The sequence below is a fragment of the Balaenoptera acutorostrata genome, chromosome 13 (assembly GCF_949987535.1).
Source record: "Balaenoptera acutorostrata chromosome 13, mBalAcu1.1, whole genome shotgun sequence".
Taxonomy (NCBI): domain Eukaryota; kingdom Metazoa; phylum Chordata; class Mammalia; order Artiodactyla; family Balaenopteridae; genus Balaenoptera; species Balaenoptera acutorostrata.
The window spans coordinates 91048762-91070000 of record NC_080076.1 but is presented as its reverse complement, the minus strand read 5'-3'; the positions used below and the strand labels follow the sequence as shown (position 1 = coordinate 91070000).

General features: G+C 45.3%; 1 protein-coding gene across 1 annotated transcript in view; it reads left to right on the top strand.

The window, feature by feature from the left end:
- Positions 1 to 2028: 2028 nt before the first annotated feature.
- Positions 2029 to 21239, top strand: part of TMEM132D (transmembrane protein 132D) — a 711716-nt gene continuing 692505 nt past the window's right edge. Inside the window, exon 1 of the mRNA XM_007189646.2 lies at positions 2029 to 2192. Coding sequence (XP_007189708.1) covers positions 2114 to 2192 — 79 coding nt within the window. The 5' untranslated portion in view covers positions 2029 to 2113. The remainder of the gene's footprint in view (positions 2193 to 21239) is intronic.

Genomic DNA, 21239 nt, shown 5'->3' with positions numbered 1-21239 from the left:
GGCAGAACGTTTAAGAAATAAAGGAAAGAAAAACAGGACAGACACTCAGAAAATTAAACATAGAATAAAGTAGAAGCACATATCGTCACCAGGAGTGAAACCCAGACAGACAATCTTTTGAAACTTTGAAAGCTAAACACTCTTTTTTTAAAAAAAATTAATTTATTTTTATATTTTTATTCTTGGCTGTGTTGGGTCTTCGTTTCTGTGCGAGGGCTTTCTCTAGTTGTGGCAAGCGGGGGCCACTCTTCATCACGGTGCGCGGGCCTCTCACTATCGCGGCCTCTCTTGCTGCGGAGCACAGGCTCCAGACGCGCAGGCTCAGTAACTGTGGCTCGCGGGCCTAGTTGCTCCGCGGCATGTGGGATCTTCCCAGACCAGGGCTCGAACCCGTTTCCCCTGCATTAGCAGGCAGATTCTCAACCACTGCGCCACCAGGGAAGTCCAACACTCTTAAAGTGTTGGTATATTTTGCAACCACCGGCATCTAGATTAAAACATCTGTGGCTCTCTTTTGGCCGGATGATGATGACCCATTTTTACCTACTGAGGTAAATTCACCTCATTTGACTTTGTTGTTGTTGGTTTGCAGTATTCTTTATATATCCAAAACGCTTTCCCTCGCTCTGATTTCTGATCTGGTTAATTCAAAAGCTCACGTGGGTAAGTCCTTGGGCTAAAATCATACGCTGATGCTTTGTGGCCTTGGTTTCCGGGGTGTCTTAATTAGGGATTCAGGAAGGATAAATGAAGAACTTCTCTCTTATCTTCTCAAGGCCGCATTGGCCCTTAATGGACCCATTCCCAGCTCCAAATGGGCCAGCGGGGAGTCAGGACGGGATTCTTTTAGGATCACTGACTTGGTGGTCATTCCAGGATAGGGGTGGGGTCAGCATGACCTTCAGGACGCCTGGCAAGTCAGAGGTCCTCCTACCCAGAGATTGAGGCGCGGGGATGAGGGCCTCTACAGGCATCTTTGTATTCACTGGCAGGCGGAGAGCCTTAGAAACCCCCAGGCTGTAGGACTTGCCCTTAGCTTGAGGTCTGAAGAGCGAGAGAAGGCCTTCCTGACACCTGTTGGGAGAGCGGGCAGCTCCCTCCCGCCTCCTCCGAGCGGGCGGAACCCGCCCGGTCCTCGCCCGCCTTCCAGGCGCCCCCCTCCCGCTCGCGCGCGCAGGGCGGGGTGGCCGGGAGGGTGGGTGAGGGGCAGACCCGGGGAGGTGGGATTGGCTGTGCGGATTGGGGCTCGCGGCTGTCACTCCGAAAGGGTGGGGCTTCTTTAAAAAAGACTAATTTTTAAGGCAGACCCCCTAGCCCGCACGGGGCTCCGTGGCGCGCACGTCCGTGCCGGAGGCGGGCTCGGCGGAGCGTGGGCGGCGCGCGGGCGGCGAGGTTCCCGGGCCTGAGGGTCCTCCTCCGCGCGCGGGTGGCGCGCCTCCCTCCGGCGCCAGGGGCAGCCCCGCGTCCCCGGAGCCGGCCGTGCGCGCCGCGCGCCTAGGGCCCCTCGAGCCAGAGCCGGGGCCGGGGCCGGGGCCGGGCCGGAGTGGGCGGCGCGGGCAGCGGCTGCGCCCCGCCAAACTTCGGGCGCCGGCGCGCGCCCCGGCGGGATGGGGGCTGTGCGCCCGGGCGCTCCGCGCCGCTCCGGGCGTCCGGCCACCCGGCCGGAGGTCCCCGCGCCGCCTCCGCCCCGGTCGCCGCCGCCCCGCCGCCCCGCCGTCGCCCGCTAGCCCACCCGGAGGCGCCCGCCCCGCGTCCCCGCGCTCCCGGAGGCGCCCTTTGGGGGCCACCTGGGGGCCAGTCCTCGCTGGTAAACGAAAAGGAACAAATCCGCGTGGATGAAAGTAAAAATATCCTGGTGGGGGTGAAAGGGAGGTGGGGTTTGCCTGCGCGCGCGCTGGACTCGGGAGAGCAACTCCGGAGCGGCGCGCGGTGCCGCCTCCCGCAGGCCATGGACGGGCGGGAGGAGGACGCAGGGCGCCGCGGCCGCTCGCGCCCCTAGCCCGGCGCTCCCTCGCCCTCCCGGCCCGCTCCGGCCCTCCGAGCGCTTGGCGACTGTGTCTTCACCGCCCAGACGGCGCCCGGGAGCCGCAGGTCTGCGCCCCGGGTCTCCGGGATGTGCGCGTCTACGATGGGAACGCTGTGGCCCCGTTGGTCCCCCGTGCTCGTCAGCCTGGCCGCCCTCTTCTCCAAAGGTAAGGGGACGCCGCCGCCGCCTGGGGCCCCGGGACGAACTTTGCTGGGAGGGAGTGTGTGGGAGGGCGTGCATGGATGGGGGCGGCCGGCAGAGTGGGTGTGGGTGTGCGTTTGTGCGTGTACACGCGCGCGCGTGCGGCGGCCGAGGTCCTGCCCGCTGCCCCTTTGTAGCAGGTGCCTCCCCGGAAAGACTGGGGTTGGAGGCCCTGAGTGAGACCGCCAGGGGCGGAAAAATAGCCTCGTTCACCCGATCGCGTGTTCCACTCTGGGAGGGGGCCGTGGAGAACCTTGAAAGGAGAGGTGGGCACTGGGAGGGCTGAGCAAGATGTCAGAGGAAGGGACTGAAGGGACCTCCTGGAAAGGTTCTGGAATTTGGGCTTGACTTTTCCTACTGGCACGGACCCGTGAGGAAATCATGCCGGAGCACGCCTATGTATGGGAGTGCTGTCGCGTGCATCGTGGGCTCCGGTGCCTGTGGCATGGGGCTAGCTCCGGAGAGGTGGCCCTGGGTTTCTCTAAGAGAGGTGTCTGTCTCCCTTTGCCTTCTGTGGCTGTTTGTCCGGTGGCAGCATCCGTGCAGGTTGGACGCGGAGTTTAAACCCTGCTTGTCACCTGCGTTATCCCAGCAGAGCCCCTGACTTGCAGCTGTGAGGAAGGCGGGGATTCCGCATCTGCTTGCCTCCTCATCTGTCTCCATCCCAGTCTGTCATTGGCACAGCAAGTTTGGAAGCTCAGGACACGAATTCCTTGAAGGGAAATTATTCGATTCACACCGGAGGTTGTAGAAAGGACCAGCCATTCTTTCTCCTTACTGATCAGGTCTCTTTATTTGTGTGGGCCCCACAGGGGCCTCTTTCCTACAGAGAAATGTATAAGGAGCAAAGCGGAGCGTTTTAGCAGTCTCTCATGTGTGTCCCCAAATCCCTGTAAACAGAGTTGTTTTTTCCTGAGAAGATTTTTGAGATGAGATGGCTCTCAGAAACTTCAAAGCCAATTATCATGCACAGAGCCTTTTTAATTACAGGAATTTTCTGTTCTCTGAGCTCTTCAGGCATCACTGAGGTTACATTGCTTTAGATCTGACAATAGCCGGCTTTTGTGCTGGTGTGATGTAGGAAGAGGGTGACCTATGCCCACCCTGCTTGGCTGTCTTTTCAAATGTGGTCATAATGGGCTCATGTCTCCTAATTATGAGTTAGAACAATTCTGAGGACCAGCGCCTCGGGGATTTGTGATGTGCACAAGAAACGGAAGAAAAGCTCGACGAATTCAGTGAATCCACCCCGGGCAGACGTGAGGTTAAAAAACCCCAGATCCACAGCAACAACAGCCCAGCAGACTTGCCTGTGGCTACGAGGCATGTTTTTTATTGGTTGTCGCTTGATTTGATAATAGGAATAGACTTCTCTGTTTTTATGCCGGAATAACAAGGTTTTATTAAGGTACAGAATAGCTTTGTAAATATGACCTATTATGTTTCCTCGGTTAGGTACACACGTAGTTCTGTTACTGATTCCTTTATTAGACTGAGCAGGGTCGAAGAGAACCGTATTTCCCCTGATAGTTCGGAACTTTTCAAGTGGAGACACTGAAAATGTCCTTAACGTGAGGAACTCTGATGTGGAGGTCTCGGCTTGTGGAAGGATGCTGTAAGCCCAGCCTATGACATAGTTTGAGTTTCACAGCCCTGAAACCTTCCAGTTGTAGAAAATTTCCTGGTGCAGATATGAATTCTAAATACATGGACCATTCAGTTCTTTTTCCCATATGTTCACATCACTTTCCCCTCTCAGATCCTCCGACCACCTGAAAGTTCTAAAAAAGCTTGAAATCCAAGATGGACTATATTTAAGAGAATTTTAATTGGAAGGAAACATATGCATAGACACACACCATCCAAAGTGCCTAATTTGTCTGGGTCTGATGGAAAGGTGGAGATTATTACCAAATATTAAAGATGTGTTTCAGCATATTTTTATATTTACTGCATTGCCTGAGTTCTTTCCAAAGATGAAGACTCGAAGGAACAGATGTGCACATTTTCATTACCAGGCTAACGTCTTTGAACCCATATGTTTAAATTTTATGAGCAGGAAGTGATTGGTCATAGAGCAACCTCATAGATCTCTTGCAAATCAAATAAAAATAAAGTTTCATCGCTTGCAGATCTATCCCTTGGGACCTGGGAACTCTATTATGAAACAAAAAGTTTTTACCAGCACGGTTGTGCAGTCCCAGCCTTTCCTGGAGAATAGCCTTATACTAAGTTGTCAGAGAGTTTGTGTTTTATGTTTAGAGTCTAGTCTTCCTGGGGAACCTGATGCAGATTACAGCTGGGCCAGCTTGCAGATGTGTTTTAACATGTTGCTATTCGCTTCATGGGGGTGGGGGGCAGGGCATGGAAAGTAAAGGGGCCCAAAGACAAATTAATGAGACTAGAGATGGGCAAAGAGCCAGGCAGGTTTTCAATACAAAGTCAGGAAGGTGGCACTGTGTAGGCTGCTTGTGATGACCCTGACCTGCATCCCCCGGAGTTACATTCTCTTGCAAATGCCGTTGAGAAGCAGACACTCAGAGGTCTGGGATCCCGGCAGAGGAGCTGCTGCGGTGATGGACCCCCGTCCGTGGGCCGTGTTGGGCACGTGCTCTGCCTGCATCCCGTGGCCGAGTGCAGCCAGCCTCCTGTGCAGTGGCTTTGTGAGGGCACCTTCGCGCAGAGTGTTTCCACGTTGATAGCGTCCCTCTTAGGTCAGAAGTGAGGCATCTGGGTGGCTGAGCGTCACCTCTGATTTGGGAAATATCCCCCCACCGCTCTGGCCTGGGAGGAGCTTTGGTTTACAGCGACGCCTCGTCTGGGCTCTCAGGGGAGGAAGAAGTATCCAGGAGGGAGCGCGTTTGGGGTGTGTGAGTGTGTGTGTGAGAGAGAGAGAGAGATAGGGAGGGAGAGTAAGACAGAGACAGAGACACAGAGAGAGGCAGACTAAACTTTACTGCTTACATTTAAACACTCAAAATTAAAAGGAGAGGAAATGGGGAGACCAAGACGTTTCATTTCTCTTGAATTAAAAAGTTAGGTACTGAATATGATCTTATAAAAAATACTTACAGGCGTAGGAATTTAGAATTCTAAGTATTAAGATCTGTTTAATTTAGTTCAACTCTGAAAGCTGAGAAAAAATGAAAAACAAGACAAAAACTCCAAGAATACCCTATTGCGGAAGCTTATACTACCCTATATTTTAAATTCATCTGTCCATTTATCCATTCACCCGTTTATTCAACCAGGCTTTATCCATCCATGTATCCATCCACGTATCCTTCCATGCGTCCATCCATCCATCCCTTCATTTGTATATCCATCCATCCATCCATTCCTTCATCCATAAATCCATAAAATTTGATGATTCAACAAATAATAAAGGCCACAGGCTTTGAGTGAGCATGGAATTCTGCAAGAACTCTTTGCCGGTGTTCTGAGGACACAGGGTTAGGAACGTACTAAAGTGTCGCTCGATCCAGCATAGTTCACTGCCAGGCATTCCACTAGCTTGTAAAGTGCACACACCGTCCACGGTTTTAAGTCATGGGCTCAAGACCCACCAGTTCGGTGTTCAGTTCCCTCTTCCTCTCCTCTCCTGGTTTTCTTGGTCCCCTCTCCTTCCTTATTTTATCGCAATAACTGCTTTTGGAGCACCAACTGTATACCCCACGCCATGCTGGCCATAGGATTACAGTAGTGAGAAAAACCCACACAGATACGGCTACTGTCCTCCTGGAACTGGCAGTTTATAGAGGAGATAGAAAAAGATGTTAATTACATAAAAATGTAATTCTACATTGTATAAAAATGTTACGTAAAGGAATGTAGACTTTCAACTGCGATGTGCTAGAGGGACAGGGCAAGCATCTCTGAGCGCAGGTGTGCTGGCATTGGACTTAGAGCCTCTGAGGGATGGGTTGGTGTTTACAGGGAGGGGGCATGTGAGTGGGAGGGTGCAGACACGTACGGGGACTCCAGAGGGCCAGTGTGGCCGGGAGAAAGAGCCGTGGAGCTTGTGGTACTGCATGAAAGGACAGGGTGGGAAGTGAACTAGAGATGGGCTGCGGTCAGGTAGGGTGTGGGGATATCCGTGGCATGTCCTGTTTCACCTGGACCAGCACCAGTTGCCCATGGCATCCTGGTGAGGCTAGTAATAGCAGCCTCTTTCACTCTCAGAATGGTCCAGGCGGGGGATGAATTCTGGGGTCGCCCCTTCCCAGGCACTGCTGAGGGGTAGAAGGAGGGTACGGATGGATTTGAATCAGAGAGTCTGTAAATTTCCTGTGGCTGCCTTAACACATGACCGCGAACACGGTGACTTAAAACAACAGAACTTCATTCTCACGCAGTTCCTCAGGCCAGGAGTCGAAAATCAGTGTCCCTGGGCCCAAATCAAGGTGTTGGCAGGAGACTTTTAGGGGAGAATCGTGCCAGCGCCTCATGGTTGCCGGCGGTCTTTACCTTCTGGCAACATCACTTCTTGAAGTGTGTCTTCCCATCTCTCTTGGGTCTGTCCTCATGGCTCCTTCTCTTCTGTGTCTAAAACCTCCCGTCGCCTCCCTCTTATGTAAGGATTCACGTGGTCGCATTTAGGGACCACCGGCGTAATCCGGATCATCTCCCGTCTTACGTTAATCACACCTGCAAAGACCCCTCGCCCCCTCTCTTCCCCCAAATGAGGTGACATTCACAGGTTCAAGGGATTTGGGCGCAGATGTCTTTTGGTGAGGGTCGGGAGGCACTTTTCAACCTTCTACGGGGGCGACACATTCTAAAACCATTTTCTGTCTCCTCTCCTAAATTTTAAGTACTTCTAGAGGCAGCCTCTGTGTATTTTTCTCCCTTTGATTTCTCTTCAGTATTGAGTTTAGTACTTTGGACCCTGCAAGGGCTCAATAAATTTTTAAGTATCCTTAAGACTGTAGACTACTGCTGAAAGAAGCTTTGCACAGCAGTAAAATGGTTTGATGCTGTTTTTTTTTCCCCCCAGTAGTTCAGAGTGTTGCAGGAAATACTTTTGTCGATAATAATAACAGCGAATTTTAAAGTAATTTAAAATTGTATGCCAGGCACTGCACTGAGTGATTGCTGAAAGTGTTTTTTGTGAATTTGCAGATAAACCCAATGGGTTAGATTTTATTCACCCCATTTTATAGATGCAGAAATGGAAACTCAGAGAAGTAACTTGTCCAAGCTGTTACAACTGAAGTGTCACAGTCTGAATTCCGATGCCTCAGCCCACACCATTAACCGTTTTACATTCTGCTCGTGATTATGTATAATAACTAAAATGAATCCATTTGTCAGGCAAAAATTACATGTGGGGCCTGACGTGCTGAAGTTTGAGTGCAGAGGGGTTTCTGTGGAGTTTCAGCTCTGAGCCTTGGATGTGGCTTGTTGTTTGTTGAAGGAATGAATAAGTGAATGCCCTGTTTCTTAATTTTCTCAGCCTTCATTTTTCCAACAGCAATCGGGAATGATACCTAAAAGGAACTAAAACATGGATTTTAATCCCAAGGCTGTTACAGAGGTGGAGGGGGTGATCTGATGACGTGAAATTGTGTGGTTGTCTCCTAGGCCAGAATGCTGAAGAGTCTTCGGCTGTGCTCTCTGAATCCCAGCATCCCATCATTCATCCGCTTCGCTAACACGCGTGGGCCCTGGGGGAGGGGAGACTGACGTGACCTCTGTTTCACCGGGACTAAAAGTCTGGGTAGCTTTTTAGTAAAATTGTAAAGAACGAGGAAGAAGCATGTAGCATGGAAGCAGACAAATATTTTTCCTGTTTCCAAAAGGAGAATGTTGGGTTCTGTGAACATATGGATTGGTGAGTTTGACTTTTGATGCCAGACAACAAGCTTGAATGAATTACGGGGAGAATATTGTGAAGGCGCTAGCAGAAGTGAGTGGTGATCACAGGAATCCAGCGTGGATTTGTCGTGACATGAGACCAAAGACTCAGGATATTCCTGTATCACTTTCGTCATTTATTTTTTAAAATCTACTTTAAAAAAAATCTAGGAAGAATTAAGAGGATCACCCAACAACCTGAAGCCAGGGTCGTCTTCACTTAAATGTCAGTTTTAAGGGTCCCTTTTATTTATTTTGTTAATTAATTTTTTCGGTCAACTTTTTAATTTATTTTTTTTTCAAGATTTGGCTTCTTTTTAGATTTTATTTATTAATGTTTTAAGTGTCGGAGTACTGATTTTTTAAAAAATTTATTATTTTTTTAATTGAAGTATAGTTGGTTTACAATGTTATGCCAATCTCTGCTGTACAGCAAAGTGACTCAGTTATACACATATAGACATTCTTTATTTTATATTCTTTTCCATTATGGTTTATCACAGGATACTGAATATAGTTCCCTGTGCTATACAGTAGTGAGACCTTGTTGTTTATCTGTTTTATATGTAGTAGTTTCTATCTGCTAACCCCAAGTTCCTAATTTATCCCTCCCCCCTGGCAACCGCAATTCTGTTCTCTATGTCTGTGAGTCTGTTTCTGTTTCATAGATAGCTTCATTTGTGCCATGTTTTAGATTCCACATAGAAGCGATATCACATGGTATTTGTCTTTCTTTTTCTGACTTACTTCACTTAGTATGATCATCTCTAGTTGCATCCACGTTACTGCAAATGGCATTATTTCATTCTTTTTTATGGCTGAGTAATATTCCATTGTATATATGTACCACATGTTCTTTATTCATCTGTAGATGGACATTTAGGTTGTTTCCATGTCTTGGCTATTGTGAATAGTGCTACAATGAACACAGGGGTGCATGTATCTTTTTGAATTATAGTTTTGTCCAGGTATATGCCCAGGAGTGGAATTGCTGGGTTATATGGTAATTCTATTTTTATTTTTCTGAGGAACCTCCACACTGTTTTTCATAGTGGCTGCACCAACTTACATTCCCACCAACAGTGTAGGAGGGTTCAAAGGGTCCCTTTTATACAGACCTATCACCCAAGATGTCTGTCCCATCAACTTCCAGAAATTAAGAATCTGTAGGGGGGGCTTCCCCAGTGGCGCAGTGGTTGAGAATCTGCCTGCCAATGCAGGGACACGGGTTTGAGCCCTGGTCTGGGAAGATCCCACATGCCGTGGAGCAGCTGGGCACGTGAGCCACAATTACTGAGCCTGCGCATCTGGAGCCTGTGCTCCGCAACAAGAGAGGCCGCGATAGTGAGAGGCCCACGCACCGCGATGAAGAGTGGCCCCCGCTTGCCGCAACTAGAGAAAGCCCTCACACAGACACGAAGACCCAACACAGCCATAAAAAAAAAAAAAGAATCTGTAGGGGAGGAAGGCCCTTGAACTTAAAATAAAAAGATTTGTGACATATATTCAAAAAGAGATTAAGTACATATTGTCATGACAGGACAGCAGTAACCAAGGTTAAGAAATATATTTGAAACAGTTGAAAGGGAATAAAAACTTTTCTCTCTCTCTTTCTCTGAACTAAAGCCTAGAAATGAGATTTGGATATACATTTGAAAAGACAGGCAGTCACAAAGAGTTTTTAGCCCTTAGGGACATTGGTTATTTTCCTCATGTGAAAAATGGTATCTTTTTATGTTTATGGGAGAATCGCTGAGCAGACTCACTAAGTAAAGAAGGTGGCAGTCAGACTTCACTTTTGTTGTTGTTGTTTTTGTTTGTGTGTTTGGTCGGGAAAGCCATGTTGGTAGGTGGGGAGATGCTTAAGTTATAATATAACTCGCTGAGGTTCTCAAGGTTCTGGACACAATCTCTTAGGACATTGTGGCAGGAAAAGATTTTGATATCAAAACCGATGTTGATGTTGCCAATTCTCTGCCTGCCCTTAATCCTCATCAGCCTCTAAGTCTCATCTCTTTAGCAGGTGAAACATGGCAACCACTGCCTCTTGCTACAGCAGAAAGCCCAGGACAGAAAAGCCAGGTTCCTGACTTTAGATTTCCAGCAAAAGACAAAAGATTTGGAAAAACATATGTTCATGGGCATGTGTTTTCTTGGCACACTCTCTCCTTCTTCACCTCAGTAAATATTTTTTCATGGGGGGAGAGGGAAGGAGGATTTAGAGGTTAGCTCAGATGCCAGAGTGCTTTTGAGATGCTCTGTGTCACTTCACTCCAAGGATGAGTTAGAGCGATGTAAGTTAGGTTTCCCAAATATATTTGGAGATTCATAGAGGCAGAGAACCTGCTGTAAAAAGCAGAAGGCATGTTTGTGTGCAGTGACTGGGCAGTGAGCTCCAGCGGGGTGCTGAGAGTGGCAGAATATTTTCTGGATCAGCCGAGGAAGCTGGAGCAGACATGGCGGAAGGAAGCCCAATCAGTCTGAGGAGGCCTTGAGGTCAGGATCACGGAGGCCTGTCTGTGGTCTGCCTGGACTGACCGCAGGCGACCGGATGCCACTTGGACCAATGACAAAGTCTGTCGTTGAAGTGAACCCTCCTGGTTGTCGCGGGCACTTTGAATCTTTCAGAATTTACACGTGATCTCTGTAATAATTGGAGGTGGGGGATATTGTTTGGCTACTGGGTGAAATGGGGAATCCAAATAGAAACAAAGTTCCATGCCATAAAAAGGAAGACGTGTGTTTCTTGCTCTCTGAAGCTGGGGATCGAGTTTGCATTCACTCCAGCACCCTTGTCAACACCCTGGGCAACCACGCCTGGGTGGCACTGAGCCTTGGCGGTTCAAGGGTGCCTGATGGTGTCTGATGGCCGGTGTCGACCTTGAGCACGGTCTGCAGGCTCTCGTCCCAGGACCCCGTCCCAGCCCCTCCATGGTGGACATCTGTATCAGAGACTGGCTGTGACAACAGATGGAATGCTCTTTCCTTAGAGGAGCAGGTTCACAAGAGAGCAAGGAATGCTGTGTGGCAGAATTGCTCTGGGAAAGGTCTGAAGTCAGAACAGCCTAACACTTGAGACAAGTGGATAGTGCAGCCCACTGAACTTGGGGCCGTAAATGCCAGCTGGGGAAGGACAGCAGCCAGGAGCTTGAGAGGGACGTGTGCAGAGACAGAGTGGAGGGATATTTAAGGACTTTATCAGATGAATTGGGAGATTTTGATTGATATATATACACTAATATGTATAAAATAGACAACTAATAAGAACCTGCTGTATAAAAAATAAATAAAATTAAACAAACAAACAAACAAACAAAAACTGTTCTTTCCCAAGTTCCTTTTCTAAGAAATACTTCTCAGGCCTTAGTACCAGGAAAAAAAAAAAAAAAAAAAAGCTGTGTTTATCCTGAGAAAGAGTTTACACTTTATCCTATGAACACCGTGAATTTTCTAAGTGAATTTCCAAGTGTCTGTCTTTGCTTGAACTCCTAGGAGTCTCTGAGCCAACTTTGCTATTTATAAGTCTAGGAATTTAAGAGACCCATCTTGTGACTCAGCTTCATCCTTGGCTTTATTTTATTTTCCTTCTTCTGTCTCTCTTGTCTGCTTCCTTGCTTACTCCTTCTATCCCAGTGCATTTATTTTTTGTAAGCTACTTCAAAGTAATCCTGACATGAGGGAGAGGTAAAAATAAATAATCTCACTACCCAAAGATGACTGCCTCAACAGTTTGATGTCTTTCATTCTAGTTGTTTTTCTATGAATTTTTAAAGCAGTTGTGTTCACACTGTCTCTGGGACACTAATTGGTTTTTGACTTTTTTGAGTTCATAATGTTTATATAAGCATTTCCTCATGTTTTAAAAATGTATCAGGGATATATTTTTAATGTCTGCGCCATAGCTGAAAATTTTCAGCTCTTGTTGCACAATTATATAATTTATGGTTTTCTGCTATTATGAGGAAATAATTATCTTTGTGCATAATTTTTGCTTTGAGTTACTTTCTTAAAGAGAGTCGCAGTTATTTAATTACCAGGCAGGCCAAAGAGTATGGGTAGAGCTTTTGTTGACAAGCTCTCTTTTCCAGACAGGCTTACCTTTTTGTACAGGTGTTAGCGATATGTGAAAGCATCTGTTTTGTTGAACCTTGATGCCCTTAGCGATGGCGCTGTGGGTGTCTGCTGTACCCCACAATCTTTGCTGAGTGCCTTGGTGGCCCTGAAAAGTGTTCAAAATGTGTCATGGAGAGAGTCACATCGAGGATGTGGCTTCTAAGGCCCCGAAGCTGTTTTCCTCCAAGTGCGGTCCAGGGCCCTGCGATGCTTTGCCTCTTGAAGGCTGTGCAGTTGGAGCGGGTGAGGTCATACCGTCTGTGGCCAGTGGGAAGATGCAGAATTGCTTACAGTGGGTGCTCCTGGGGATGCTATGTGAAGAGGACTCCGGTCAACAGATAATGTGGAGGTAAAGAGCCTGCAGCTTCAAGGTTATGAGGGAAAATGAAAATGCATTTAGAAATTAAGTGAGAAGGATGTGATTTAGTTACCTGGGAAGATGAAATCTCTCCAGGACATGCTGTTTGGGAAACACTGTTATAGAACAGAATCAAAACAACAGGTGGACATTTAAACCTGAAATCTGGGACTTCCCTGGTGGCACAGTGGTTAAGAATCTGCCTGCCAATGCAGGGGACATGGGATTGAGCCCTGCTCTGGGAAGATCCAACATGCTGTGGAGCAACTAAGCCCGTGAGCCACAACTACTGAGCCTGTGCTCTAGAGCCTGCGCACCACAACTACTGGAGCCCGTGCACCGCAACTACTGAGCCTGTGCTCTAGAGCCCATGAGCCACAACTACTGAGCCCACGTGCCACAACTCCTGAAGCCCGCGTGCCTAGAGCCCGTGCTCCGGAACAAGAGAAGCCACCGCGATGAGAAGCCCGTGCACTGCAACGAAGAGTAGCCCCCCCTTGCTGCAACTAGAGAAAACTCATGCACAGCAACGAAGACCCAACACAGCCAAAAATAAATAAATAAAATAAATTTATTAAAAAATAAATAAACCTGAATTCCTTGATTCTGTGACGTTGATAGAATTAAAAGGGCCCCTGCTGCTTAAATACAGCAAAAATTCTTCAAGTTCAGCCCTAAGATTGACCTAGTTCTCATACTTTGTCTGCCACAGGGACTGTCACCCGTACTAAGCACCAAGGGCTTTGATTTATTTATCCAACAATTAGTTTGTTGAGGGCAAGTTGCAAACACAGTGAGACAGGCTCTGAGGATGTGTCAATGAATATGAAATCAACTCTGCCCTCAAAGTGCTGGCGACTGAGACGTGAACTCATACCTGTCTCGGGTAAGCCAACGACTACAGGTATGGACACGTGTTTGATTAAGCGGAGAGAGGAAGGAATAGCAGCCTTGATTTCCCCTTAGAACCCTTAAGAGATCTTTTCTGTGGTCTTTGCTCTTTCTTTGTCGGCCAAGGTTCTCAGTTGCTGACAACAGAATCTGCTCTGGCAGAGATGGATTTCCTGAATTGTGTGAGGGGGTGTATAGACCCGCCGTGCACACCAGGGACCCAGGCTGGGGGAGGAACAGCAGAAACCCCCAACCACAATATCTCCTGTTCTGGCCCAGATCCTGCTATCACCGTTGCCTTCCTTTCAGCGCCCGTAGGATCCAGTGCTACCCTCCCTCAGGGCGGTCCCCACCGAACCAAGCACTCTTCTGCGCTCTGCAACAAGGACTGATCTCGTGTAGCTGCTGCCTCTCCTTGCTCATGGTCTCTCTCTGGGTTTCAGATTGGGTGCATCTGTTCAGTGGCACCCAAGACAGATCTGGAACCCAAGAATCAAGAGATCCCTGCCCACCTTGCTGTCAGGACACCAGCCTCTTCAGTTCAGGAAGGCACACCAGAAGAGACCCTCAATTGGTGTGAAATGTGCCAGTCTTCGGTATCCAAAGAAACTCTCATCTTGTTAAAATTGATTTCAGCGACCTTGCAAAAAGTCATGTTAAAATATCTCATCTGTGTAACTTTTCTCTTCCCAAGAGGACTGTGGGAAGGAAACAAGGACCCTTACTGTGTGTTTCTCATGTTGCTGGTCATGGTGTTGGTGAATATGTGCTCAATTAATGGCTGATTCAGTTTTGGTTTTTCTAGACAGTCTTCTACGATTTGAAAGTATTCCTTGGGTTTCTTTGAACTGGAGGCTCTCAAGAGGAGGTACCCGTTTTATCCTCCCAAAGGCCTCTAGATTACTCTCCTCAGTCAACCTTTAACACATGCTGTGAAGGAAGAAGTCAAAGCAGGTCTTCAGCTGAGACTCCTATTTTGGACTAGGAAGCAGAGTGCATGGCTTCCCCAAGAAGCCATGGATTGGATGGGAGAATTCCGCCTGAGTTTGATTTATTTAAGGAAATACTTTCTAGGGATGAATAACTAGACATATTTTGGGTGCCGGTACAAAACCAAAAATCTAAAATTGCCTAAGGGATACATTAGTGAGGATGGGCTAGTATGATGGGTAAGCTCTGTTGTAATATATATATACACACACACACACATATATATAAAACATACATACATACATTACACATACATATATATATATATTACATATGTAATATATAGATGAGTAAAAACCCATGTCTCTGTGGCTTAATTTGATGAAGGTTTATTTCTTTTTGGTTAGAGTCTAGTTGACCCTCTTTGACTTTGTAGTTACGCCATTTTGAACACATGACAGTAGGGGATGAGAGGACCTAGAGGATTACGTGGGATGCATTTAAAGTCCAGATTTGGAAATGGCTTCATTGTACCCACATCCCATTGACCAGCATTAGAAACAGGGCCTCCATCTAACTGCAGGGAGGACTGGGAAATGTAGAGGAGAATGTATTGGGCTGGCCCAAAAGTTCATTCGGGTGTAACTTTTTGGCTGACCCAATATTTGCTGGGTAAACATTAACAGTCTCTTGGGGGTGATTGACATCAGGCAAGGCTTGATCCAGGTGCTCATGTGATGCCAAAGGGACCTAGACTCTCTTTGCTTCTCTTTAACTGTATTGGTTCTGTTGTAACGCACACTGTCCTTCATTTAAGCAAGATGCTTCCCCAGCTCAGAATTACACCTCTTTACCCTAATTTCAGTAAATAGAGCATATCTCTCAACAGTTCCATCAAAGTTCTGGACCCGCCTCTTAAAGGTCCACATTGCTCTGTGAGTCTTCTGAATCAGTGACTGAGCACAGAAGGACGGGATAGGTGCAGGCTGATTGGCTCAAGTTTAGCCAATAAGCTCCCCTTTGGAGCCTGGAGTAGGAACCCACCTAGACCACCCGATAAGAAAATGAGAGGCAGTTTATGCAAAATAATTCAGAATACTTTTACCAAAAGTGGAGAGATGGATGCTGGAGGCTTGATATAAATAGCAATATTCCACTCTCAGTGTCATTTTCATTTCCACCCTAATATGAAAATATTCACATATGTAACCGTAAAGAGAATTTTGTATTCTTGCCCAGACGACAACTCCCAGTATAGAATTGTCCCCTCTCAGAGAAGTTACATTATCCTTTGATGTTTGTTTAAATGCACTCTATGCTTTTGTTTGAATGATTGTAATTTTTCAGAGTCCTTAATTAGATGTAAAAACTATGCACAATGGAAATTACTGTTGTGAATAAATATTTGCATTATGGGCTGTTAAAAGCAAACATCAAAACACACAATTGCTTGTTTTACAAGCATTCAATATTTTGAAATGTGAGATCAGTGAAACAACTGAGAATTCTATTGAAAGGGAGAAAGAACAGCTTAAATAATATTATTTACATTTTCAAGGGAACTGTGTCAACAAAAGGAGGGAAAACAGTGATTTTGGTGTACAGAAGTGTAAAAGCAGCTTACCATTGAGTTCTGACTTTTCCCTTTAATTTCTACATATCTGGTCCTCATAAATCGAGTGTTCTGCTGAATTCCTTAATTAGGCAATACACATTAGTGAGTTGGGTTTTGCCTGTACTTCAGATAAATGTAACCTTAGAACAATGTGGAAGAACAGTTTCCAGGATATTCTGGTATTATAGATAATCTAGTATTTACATTTTGGGAAGGACCAAAGCTTGCAGTGCACATTTGGGCCAAATGTCACCTTTTAACTATCCTAAAGTAATTTCTCCAGAATTACTTTGGATGTGGTAAAGAGACTTTTGATAGGGAAAGGACTATACTATTCTTTAACGATTGGAATTTAAAAGCAAGCCTCGTGATTCTAAAGGATGCAAAGCAAATAAAGCAGTAGGGTGCCTTATGCCTTCAACTGATAAGGAAGAAAAAAATCCTTTAAAAAAATGTTTATTGAATTATAGTTGATTTACAATGTTGTGTTTCAGGTGTACAGCAAAGTGATTCAATTATACGTATATATATAAATATATAAATACATATTATTTTATTACGTTCTCTTCCATTATACGTTATTACAAGAATCTTTAAAAAAAATTTTTTTTGTTGTGGTCAGAGTCACATAATATAAAACATACTATTTTAACCATATTTAACTGTACAGTTCAGTGGCACTAAGTACATTCACATTGTTGTGCAGCTCTCACCATCATCCACCTGAATTTTTTTTTTTTTGGCTGCATTGGGTCTTCGTTGCTGTGCGCGGGCTTTCTCTAGTTGCGGAGAGCAGGGGCTGCTCTTGCTTGCGGAGCACGGGCTCTAGGTGTGTGGGCTCGTAGTTGTGGCTCACGGGTTCAGCAGTTGTGGCTCGCGGGCTCTAGAGCGCAGGCTCAGTAGTTGTGGCTCACGGGCTTAGTTGCTCCGTGGCATGTGGGATCTTCCCGGACCAGGGCTCGAACCCGTGTCCCCTGCATTGGCAGGAGGATTCTTAACCACTGCGCCACCAGGGCAGTCCCCAAATTTTTCACCTTCCTAGACTGAAGTTCTGTCCCCATTAAACACTGACTCCCTATTCCCCATCCCCACCCCTCGTGCCCCTCCCCCCCCTTCTGGCATCTACCAATGTACTTGTTTGGCTATTCTGGGTACCTCGTATAAGTGGAATCAAACAGTATTTGTCTGCACCTACTGTGTATTCGAATGCGTTTTTAAGGTTAACTTAAAGATATTGAATATCTTTTTTAAAAGCCTTCGGATTTCTTCCTGTAGTTGGATGTCAGGGGTGTGGCGTTTGATTGACAGATGGTATCAGGTGGTGCGCGTGGCCTGTAAATACGTTCTGTGTGGCTTTCGCGGTGAAGGTCTTGTCGTTATTTTGAGATCAGCAGATTTTCCTAAGAGCCTGGGTTTTCCTGCTGCTTTTCCGTGGTGAGCGGCCCTGATGCTTCTGCATGTCAACAGTGGTTCCCGGCAGGAGAGCTGCTGTCACCACCAGACGCTCTGCACTGGGTCCATCTTCTTTTCTTTTCTTTCCTAGTTACGTTATCCCTGGGCTTGGACTACTAGAGAACTGGTGCCCTGGGTTTGGGTGCCTGTCCAATGTGGGGAAATGAGCTCTGGAGTGGAATCCCAGTGTTTCTGGAATCCGCAGAGCTTCACTCATTTATGTTGTTTCGCTGGGCCCTGGGGTTGTGTGAATTGACAATCTCTGCTGGATAATATTTACTTTTAGTTTCCAGGAATTGCTTGATTTTGTTTACTACTTTGTTTTTACATGATTTCTTTATTTGGAGGAGTGCCCTTGACACTGGAATATTTGAATGGAGGGGTCATGCAAAGCCCTTCTGAGGGGTATGTAAGTGGAGATATTTGGAAAGAAATGCATTTACAAATCCTCAGCTTCTGTGTGTATTTGCTCTGAAACTTGATCCCTCTAAGTTAATTTACAATTACCCCGTGCATCTTGTCTCTTCCTCTCTCTGTCTCTCTGTCACACACACACACACCCCTTCTTTGAATTTACAATAGAAAGGTACCTCTCATCCATCTAGCGTCTTGCTCTGTATGATTCATTTCTCGCAGGTGTTAAAGCCTCCACAGTCCCCCAGGTACAGTTATTAATTACAAATTTAATCAAAGCAGCATAACACTCCCCCCCCCCCATAGCTCATTAAGAGGTACATTTACAAGAAAAGAAGTACTTTTTATTTTTTAAAAAAATTTATCAAAATGTGTAATGTATTTATGCTGTGTCATAATATAATTGTAACAATGCCAACTTGAAGCTTTTGAATACTGAGAATCTTACAGTAAGAAGAAACAAAAAAATTTAAGTTCAGTATAGACACACCTATATTTTTGTTGTAGGAAAGTGTAATAGGATGATGGGTACATTATTTTCAAGATTAAAAGTACATTACGTTAGGATACTTCCATGTCTTGGCTATTGTCAATAGTGCTGCAATGAACATTGGCGTGCATGTATCTTTTCGAATTATGGTTTTCTCTGGATATATGCCCAGGAGTGGGATTGCAGGATCATATGGCAACTCTATTTTTAGTTCTTTAAGGAACCTCCATACTGTTCTCCATAGTGGCTGCACCAACTTTACCTTCCCACCAACAGTGTAGGAGGGTTCCCTTTTCTCCACACCCTCTCGGGCATTTGTTATTTGTAGACTTTTTGATGATGGCCATTTTGACCGGTGTGAGGTGATTCCTCATTGTGGTTTTGATTTGCATTTCTTTAATAATTAGCAATGTTGAACAGCTTTTCATGTGCTTCTTGGCCATCTGTATGTCTTCTTTGAAGAAATGTCTATTTAGATCATTTTTTGATCGGGTTGGTTTTTTTTTTTTTTTTTTTGATATTGAGCTCTATGAGCTGTTTGTATATTTTAGAGATTAATACCTTGTTGGTCTCTTCATTTAAACAGCTTATATGGAAAACAGGAATAAACCCAGACATAGAAAACAAACTTATGGTTACCAAAGGGGAAAGTGGGTGGGGGGATAAATTAGGAGTTTGGGATTAACATGTACACACTACTGTGTATCAAGTAGATACACAACAAGGACATAGGGAATTATACTCAATATCTTGTACTAACCCATAATGGAAAAGAATCTGAAAAAGAATCTATATGTATACCGATATATATCTATATATATCTGAATCATTTTGCTGTACACCTGAAACTAACACAACATTGTAAATCAACTATACTTCAATAAAAAAAGGTATATTACATTAGGATAAAATTGTGTATGGGAACCAGAATGGAAATGTGAGTTTAGGGGAAAAAGGAACAATGTAAGATTTCCATTGTTAAAGAAGATTTTTTAAAGATTTTATAAATGGTTGAAGGTAGGTGTCAAGTCATTCTGTTATTTATATTCCAATGGATGCATTTAAAAGTGATGTAACAGTTTCATTTTAAATGTCAAGGTGTACAATACGCAGGAAACTTTATGCTTAGCAACTGTTGAAACTCTGATGAAAAATATTAGATATCGGTTCTTAAATGTGCGAGTGGGTACATAGTTTTAGAAGTTTTCTCTCCAGAGTGAGAGGAACATTCTCTTGGAAAAAGCATTGCCTTTCGAGTGGTAGTTCTCAGCCTGGGTTACATGTTAGAATCAACTGTCAAGTTTTCCAACATTCCGTTGCCCAAGGAAATCGGAATATCCTAGGGTTGACATCCAGGCATTGGGGGTTTTGAGAGATTCCCCCCCAGTTGATTCTGGTGTGAAATCAAGGCTGAGAACCATGAAGCAAAGCTGTCAAGGGAAAACATCTGTCCATGTGGAGAAGTAAAGCAGGAATTCTGAACGCTGGCTGCACACTGGAATCTCATGAGAAGGTATTTGGTGGGGCGGGTGAGTATCAGGTTAATTGAGGTAAATTTGCCTGATGGTACAGTTCACCTTTTTGTACAGTTCTGTGAATTTCGACAAATGCATATAGTCTTGTAACCACTGCCACATTCAAGACAGGGAACATTTGTATCACCCCCCAAAGTTTTCTCCTACCCTTCCAGAGCTAGTCTCTCCCTCTACCCTCATCCCTTGGCCACCATGGATCTGTCTCCTGTCACTAAAGTTTTGCTTTTTCCAGAATGTTATATGCATGGTACCAAATCTTATATACAGGTTACCATACCTTATGTAACTTTCACTTAGCCCAGTGCATTTCATATTCTTCCAGGCTGTTGGAGATGTTACTGAGTCCAGGCTAGTACTGCTCCCACACGGTGGGACAAATCGAGAGATGAAGTGTTGGGGTGAAGAATAGTGACTTCATTCAGAAAGCCAGCAGACAGAGAAGATGGGGTCCCAAGGAACCATCTTACCCCAGTTAGAAATCAGGTTTCCTCTTTTAAAAAACCTTTTTTTAAATTAAATTTTAAAATCTAAATTAAAAATTTTTTCATAAAATCTCAAGAAACTTAATTTTTTAATTGAAGTACAGTTGCTGTACAATATTATATAAGTTATAGGTGTACAATATAGTGATTCACAATTTTTGAAGGTTATGCTCCATTTATAGTTATTGTAAAATATTGGCTATATTCCCCATGTCGTACAATATATCCTTGTAGCTTATTTTATACCTAATAGTTTGTACCTCTTGCTCTCCTACCCCTATATTGCCTCTCCACTGGTAACCACTAGTTTGTTCCCTGTATCTGTGAGTCTGCTTCTTTTTTGTTATTTTCACTACTTTGCTGTGTTTTTAAGATTCCACGTATAAGTGACATCATACGGTGTTTGTCTTTCTCTGACTTATTTCGCTTAGCATAATGCCAAGTCCATCCACGTTGCTGCAAATGGCAAAATTTCATTCTTTTTTTAATGGCTGAGTAGTATTCATGTATATATACTACACCTTCTTTATCCTTTCATCTGTTGATGGGACATTTAGGTTGCTTCTATATTTTGGCTGCTGTAAATAGTGCTGCTGTGAACATTGGGGTACATGTGTCTTTTAGAATTAGTGATTTTGTTGTTTTCAGATATATACCCAGGAGTAGAATTGCTGGATCATATGGTAGTTCCCTTGTTAGTTTTTTTGAGAAACCTCCATACTGTTCTCCATAGTGGCTGCACCAATTTACCTTCCCACCAACAGTGCAGGAGGGTTCCCTTTTCTCCACATCCTGGCCAACATTTGTCCTCTAAAAAGGGACTAGGTGTGGCTGGCTGTTTCAGACTTCCTGGTGCGGGCCAGACCTGGAGGGGAT